Source organism: Nanorana parkeri, unplaced genomic scaffold (assembly GCF_000935625.1).
Source record: "Nanorana parkeri isolate BGI_ZX_2015 unplaced genomic scaffold, ASM93562v1 scaffold784, whole genome shotgun sequence".
Taxonomy (NCBI): domain Eukaryota; kingdom Metazoa; phylum Chordata; class Amphibia; order Anura; family Dicroglossidae; genus Nanorana; species Nanorana parkeri.
Window position 1 is genome coordinate 492,636 of NW_017307052.1, and position 7,283 is coordinate 499,918.

At 45.4% G+C, this 7,283-nt stretch overlaps 1 protein-coding gene and 1 long non-coding RNA gene across 4 annotated transcripts in view; one reads left to right on the plus strand and one right to left on the minus strand.

Moving 5' to 3' along the window:
* Window positions 1-459, plus strand: part of LOC108793794 — a 51,143-nt gene extending 50,684 nt beyond the window's left edge. For both annotated transcript variants that reach the window (XR_001941675.1, XR_001941674.1), the window contains one exon: window positions 402-459. This is a non-coding gene — a long non-coding RNA (uncharacterized LOC108793794). The remainder of the gene's footprint in view (window positions 1-401) is intronic.
* The window catches only part of VAMP2 (vesicle associated membrane protein 2), an 84,095-nt gene that overhangs the window by 51,155 nt on the left and 25,657 nt on the right, over window positions 1-7,283 (minus strand). For both annotated transcript variants that reach the window (XM_018564818.1, XM_018564817.1), the window contains 3 exons: window positions 6,165-6,273; window positions 5,922-6,080; window positions 1,127-1,178 (listed from right to left, as the gene is read on the minus strand). In XM_018564818.1, the coding sequence (XP_018420320.1) occupies window positions 1,127-1,178; window positions 5,922-6,080; window positions 6,165-6,273 (320 nt within the window). The remainder of the gene's footprint in view (window positions 1-1,126; window positions 1,179-5,921; window positions 6,081-6,164; window positions 6,274-7,283) is intronic.

The window sequence follows — 7,283 nt, forward strand, 5'->3', positions numbered from 1 at the left end:
GAAAAAGTGGCAGCAGACAAAAATGAGTCCAAGCGATAGAAGAAAAAAAAAGACAGACACGGGGATTGGTAAGACAAAAAGCAATGGTCAGAGATTGTGGTTTAATGGCCAACACGGGATGAGCAGGAACAAGGGTCAGCAACAAAGCCAAGGTAAGGAAGAAAGGAACGGAAAAAGTTATGGAATAGATAATATTAAAGACATGGGAACAATGAAAAGAAATCAGAGATGAGGGCGAATTAAGACAAGGTGGAGGGCAAAGAGAACGGGGTAAGTGAGAACACACACAAACAGGAACACAGAGCACAGATGAGGTGGAGAACAAAGTAAGGAACAAAGGTGAGGAACAATTAAGATCGAGGACGAGAGGGAGAGAAAATAAAATCAAGGATGGAGGGCAGAGGAAGACCAGAGATAAGCAGGAAGAAACATGAAGAGCAGACAAGATGGAACACAGAAGGAGACCCAGAATGAGCAGGAAGGTGCATAAAGACCAGACAAGATGTAGGACAGAAGAAGACCCAGAATAAGCAGGAAGAAACATGAAGAACAGACAAGATGGAACACAGAAGAGGAACCAGATAAGCAGGAAGAAACACAAAGGACAGACAAGATGCAGAACAGAAGTAGAATCGGAAGAAGACAAGTAGAAGACCCAGGATAAGCAGAAAAAGAGGACATGATGAAAAACCAGGGTTAGCAGGAGTAAGGGTGAAGGACAGACAGGATGGAGTGATGATGGACAGGGTATGCGGGACAAGTGATGAGGATAAAGAACAGACAAGATGGAGGGAAAGGGATAAGGATGACGTATAGACAAGATGGAGTAGAAACAAGGAATGAGTGTTAGGCACATTCAAGATGAAGGGAAAACCAGCAATAAACATAAAAAAACAAAACCAAGATGGCGGACAAGGGGTGTGGTACATACAGTGGACACAAGGATGGGATTGGAGCACAGCAAGGAAGCAATGGGGGAGAGAAGCAAGAAAAAAAAGAAGAGGTTAGTATAGTCAGCCATGTGTATACAGCGCAGATAACAAGCAGCACATATATATAGATTATATATATATATAAATATAAACACACAGACACGGCATTAACACACAACAGGACAATAACTTACCAATAATTATGATGAGGATGATGGCGCATATCACTCCCATAATGATCATCATCTGAGGAGAAAACAACACGAGTGAGACGGAGAAGAGAGGTGGCTTCAAGCTGTGCTGCATAAAGCCACAATGGGCAGAATACCGCCAATTATAAAAGATTCTGACCAATGGTGGCCCTCCACAAATTGTCATCACTTATTGAGGATTGTTTGATATCAAACAACTTTAAGATTTAGTAAGCCGTAAGGATCCAGCGTTCTTCTGTCTGGTCTATAGCTAGAAACAGCTGATACAGTATACAAGTCAGGAATTTCAGGGAAAACAAGTCTAAGAAACGGAGAATTATATCTTCTTGATGATGGCCAATAAAGCCAAAAAACTCCACAAGGGAAGAACAGCCAAGTCAGATACAATGGAATGTTCCAACAAAGTAAGTTGGTATGTAATGATGTACTACACAATACAGATGGAGGACAAAAAGATATCTAAGACCAGCAAAAAGAAACCTAAAGAACAGACAAGATGGAGGACAGGAGAAGACCCGGGATGAGCAGGAAACAAGCATAGAACCCACCACCTTCTGTGGAGTGGCTACTTGACATTTAGTTGTGCTGGTACTGTAATCAGGTTGGCTAAATTATATTTGGTTATTATCTGGTTAATTCCAGGTGTTCGGACATTGATTGTACCTACCTAAGAGGGGTGTGACCCTGGTGCAGTGTTGAACAGCCAATGGGGGAACATTGCGAGTGTGTGTGGCTCACCAGTAAATCACTAGGGGTTTCATGGTCAGTGGTGCATGCTGGGGGAGTGCATATATACTCAGGGGATTTGCCATGTGCTTAGTCTGAACTGCCCCTGGGCTTAGCCTGGGGGTGGGATGCTCAAATGTTGCCTAGGGTTCAAGCCTGGAGGAGGCCTTACATGTGGACCCTGGAGGGGTCAGTGACTGATTGAGGAAGAGAACCAGAGAAGTTGGATGGCTACTGGAGGTGTCTGGTACTGGAAGGAACCTCAGGAGCAAGGCGGGTGTCTCTCCTACTGAAGATCTCATGCCTATCCTTGTTCAGCTCTAATACACAGTGCCAGCCTGTTCTTTTGTTGATTCTGCACTGTAGAATGCTGCAAGGGAACTGTCGAGTTTTGAGTCTGTTCTGTTCTATTTTTGCCATGGATGTCCTAAGCCCCATACCCTCTCTCCCAGTTGATGATCTATAATAAAGTATTTGAAAAAGGCAATTAAAGTGACTGGTGCCCAACTTTCTTTGATCACACATCCCTTCACTGGCCTAGGAGGATCATCCCCTGAGAGTGACATGCCAAGCCCTCCCTGCCTTTGGGGGTCCACGCTATGCCTCTGGGGGTCAGGGGGCGCTACACAAGCATGGAGGACAGAAGAAGACCCGGGATGAGCAAAAGCAAACGTGCAGAACTGATATGATGGAGGACAGATGAAGAGCCGGGGTGAACATAAAGATACATGAAGAACAGACATGATGAAGGACAGAAGACCACCCAGTATGAGCCTAAACAAACAAGAAGAACAGACATGATGAAGGACAGAAGAAGATGCCTCTGGGGGTCAGGGGGCGCTACACAAGCATGGAGGACAGAAGAAGACCCGGGATGAGCAAAAGCAAACGTGCAGAACTGATATGATGGAGGACAGATGAAGAGCCGGGGTGAACATAAAGATACATGAAGAACAGACATGATGAAGGACAGAAGACCACCCAGTATGAGCCTAAACAAACAAGAAGAACAGACATGATGAAGGACAGAAGAAGACCCAGGATGAGCATAAACAAACAAGAACAGACATGATGAAGGGCAGAAGAAGACCCAGGATGAGCATAAACAAACAAGAACAGACATGATGAAGGACAGAAGAAGGCCCGGGATGAGCATAAACAAACAAGAACAGACATGATGAAGGACAGAAGAAGACCCGGGATGAGCATAAACAAACAAGAACAGACATGATGAAGGACAGAAGAAGACCCAGGATGAGCATAAACAAACAAGAAGAACAGACATGATGAAGGACAGAAGAAGACCCGGGATGAGCATAAACAAACAAGAAGAACAGACATGATGAAGGACAGAAGAAGACCCAGGATGAGCATAAACAAACAAGAAGAACAGACATGATGAAGGACAGAAGAAGACCCAGTATGAGCATAAAACAAATAAGAAGAACAGACATGATGAAGGACAGAAGAAGACCCAGTATGAGCATAAACAAACAAGAAGAACAGACATGATGAAGGACAAAAGAAGACCCAGTATGAGCATAAAAAATGTTCCAACAAAGTAAGTTGGTATGTAATGATGTACTACACAATACAGATGGAGGACAAAAAGATATCTAAGACCAGCAAAAAGAAACCTAAAGAACAGACAAGATGGAGGACAGGAGAAGACCCGGGATGAGCAGGAAACAAGCATAGAACCCACCACCTTCTGTGGAGTGGCTACTTGACATTTAGTTGTGCTGGTACTGTAATCAGGTTGGCTAAATTATATTTGGTTATTATCTGGTTAATTCCAGGTGTTCGGACATTGATTGTACCTACCTAAGAGGGGTGTGACCCTGGTGCAGTGTTGAACAGCCAATGGGGGAACATTGCGAGTGTGTGTGGCTCACCAGTAAATCACTAGGGGTTTCATGGTCAGTGGTGCATGCTGGGGGAGTGCATATATACTCAGGGGATTTGCCATGTGCTTAGTCTGAACTGCCCCTGGGCTTAGCCTGGGGGTGGGATGCTCAAATGTTGCCTAGGGTTCAAGCCTGGAGGAGGCCTTACATGTGGACCCTGGAGGGGTCAGTGACTGATTGAGGAAGAGAACCAGAGAAGTTGGATGGCTACTGGAGGTGTCTGGTACTGGAAGGAACCTCAGGAGCAAGGCGGGTGTCTCTCCTACTGAAGATCTCATGCCTATCCTTGTTCAGCTCTAATACACAGTGCCAGCCTGTTCTTTTGTTGATTCTGCACTGTAGAATGCTGCAAGGGAACTGTCGAGTTTTGAGTCTGTTCTGTTCTATTTTTGCCATGGATGTCCTAAGCCCCATACCCTCTCTCCCAGTTGATGATCTATAATAAAGTATTTGAAAAAGGCAATTAAAGTGACTGGTGCCCAACTTTCTTTGATCACACATCCCTTCACTGGCCTAGGAGGATCATCCCCTGAGAGTGACATGCCAAGCCCTCCCTGCCTTTGGGGGTCCACGCTATGCCTCTGGGGGTCAGGGGGCGCTACACAAGCATGGAGGACAGAAGAAGACCCGGGATGAGCAAAAGCAAACGTGCAGAACTGATATGATGGAGGACAGATGAAGAGCCGGGGTGAACATAAAGATACATGAAGAACAGACATGATGAAGGACAGAAGACCACCCAGTATGAGCCTAAACAAACAAGAAGAACAGACATGATGAAGGACAGAAGAAGACCCAGTATGAGCATAAAACAAATAAGAAGAACAGACATGATGAAGGACAGAAGAAGACCCAGTATGAGCATAAACAAACAAGAAGAACAGACATGATGAAGGACAAAAGAAGACCCAGTATGAGCATAAACAAACAAGAAGAACAGACATGATGAAGGGCAGTAGAAGACCCAGTATGAGCATAAACAAACAAGAACAGACATGATGAAGGACAGAAGAAGACTCTGGATGAGCATAAACAAACAAGAACAGACATGATGAAGGACAGAAGAAGACCCAGTATGAGCATAAACATACATGAAGAACAGACATGATAGGAGGACAGAAGAAGACCCGGAATGAACATGAACAAACGACATAATGGAGAGCAGCAGAAGACCTGGAATGAGCTGAAACACACATGAAGAACAGACAAGATGGAGGACAGAAGGAGGAGCAGGAACAAGGTTGACAAAAACAAGATTAAGGGGTTGGAAGACAAAGGAGAGATACAGGACATCAAGGATAAGAGTGAAGAAAGAGCAGGATCAAAGGAAATTGTGAAAAACAGACATGTAAAACGCAGAAGACCCAGGGAGATAAAAAGAAATAACAATTCAGAGAGAGGACTGCTCCATCTATTCCTTTTTGGTGGCCGTGCCTTAGAATATTTCTAAGTTAGAGGTTTCCAGGAGAGCGCTGCAAGCATTATTACTGTGCTCTCTCAGACAGAAAAAAATTGGGGTAAATGTATCAAAACTGGAGCAGACAGAATCTGGAGCAGATGCCCACAGTAATCAGTCAGTTTCTCTTTTTGTTCCGTTAAGGTTTGAAAATGAAAGATTGAAGCTGACTGGTTACTATTAACAACTGCAGATTCTGTCTGCTCCAGTTCTGATAAATCTCCCCCATTGTCTCACTGTCACATGGTAGGCCTAATTCAATCCATGCCACCACCCATGAACATTGCTATGTGGTCTCTGGGGGGAAGAGCCCATATATACCCTTTTTGAAGACCCATTGCAAACGAGGCAAACCAAAGATGTCTCCTGTAGACAGCCCGCTCCTGACAATGGGCAAGTGGTATGGTAAGATGTGCCCCAAACTGTCCCAACAGGAGCCAACTGCCAACAGGAGCTGGGACCGGGCTCCCTAGACACCTGTTGAGGTGATCTGGCTCTGTGTGTAGCCGCCCATCCTGGGATGTTTCCATGCCTACTAATACATCATAAAAAAATAAAAGGTGCATCGAAAGAGCAGGTGTCCTTCATAGTGGCCCCCGGTGGGTGTCCAGGCCCTTTGTATTTTTCTTCTTTGTATAATATCCTTCTATTAAGGAGCTGTTAGTTGTAGACAACCAGCAAATCTCACCTTGAGGTTCTTCCACCAGTACTTGCGTTTGAGTTTGGCCGCGCTGGTTTCAAACTGCGAGGCTCCGGCCTGCAGAGCGTCCGCACGGTCATCCAGTTCGGACAGCTTTTGATCTCGTTCCAACACCTTGTCTACATTGACGCGCATGATATCCACAACCTGTGGGGGAGGAGGAAGAGACGCTGAAAACACACCGACTTATTGGTCATTAGGGCGTAACATCTTGCGTTGCTCTCTACTCACCTCATCGACCTGTGCCTGCGTTTGCTGAAGCCTTCTGTTGCTGGTGAGGTTGGGGGGAGCTGGGGGTCCTTCTCCGGGGGCAGCGGGAGGGCCAGCAGCTGGGGCAGACCTAAAAAAATAGATGGTACTGGTCAGAATCCGCACTTCGACTTTAAGCTAACCCAACGCCCACTGCGCTTGTCTGGGACGAATATGTCAGGGAAACGTCACAGTTCTCGGACAAGCTGTAGCCCCCTGTGAGCAAGGCCGTAGACAGCTGTCAATAGAAAGGGTGTCCCCATGGGAAGATTTTCCCCTCACCTTTTTGTCTCTGTGGCATGGTCACCAGAATAAATAGGGTGAACCTCTCTAACAGACTCAAAACCAATAAAGCTTCAGTTTTCCTCTCAGCATGGTGACCTAGACCTGCTGAGTCTCATCAGAACGGAGATGGTTTTCACTAGGGATGCACAGATACTTTTTGAGTACCAGTGCCGATACTTGGCATTTTCATGAGAACTACCAGGGTTGCAGCGGTTGCAGCTGGGACCTGGCTCTGGCGCTCCACCACTGTCCTGAAATCATTAGTCTGTATTGTTTTAGAAAAACTGTCACATGATAATAAACAAAAATGTATCAGTACTCGTACTTGTAAGTACTCGGCAACTACCAGTACTTGTACTCGCAAAACTGGTATCTGTGCATCCCTTTATTTATGTTTATAAAAACAAAATCGTAAATTAAAACAGAGATGTACAAATCCCAGGAGCTCCGTGTGCTCCTTACCAATGACAGCTGCCTTGTAATTTTTGAATTTTTCTCTAGTCTAGTCTTGGAGCTCAAAAGTATCGGTACATGTACTCGTACTTGTACCGAGTACTGTACTTGGTATCTGTGCAACCCTAGTTTTCACATATGTCACATGTGCCCGTTCCGATTTTTCCTCCATGTTGCCATGGAAGAGAAACGGACCCATGTAATTGCTATTGGTGGCCGGATGTAAATGGACGTGCGTCCACCTATATCCACCCACATCCAGTCAAGTCAATAAAAGCGGTCCTTTTGCGGACCTGGAAGTCAGAGCCGTAGCTAGCTCTTTTTGCGCCTGAGGCAAGAAAAGAAAATTGTGCCCCCCCCCCC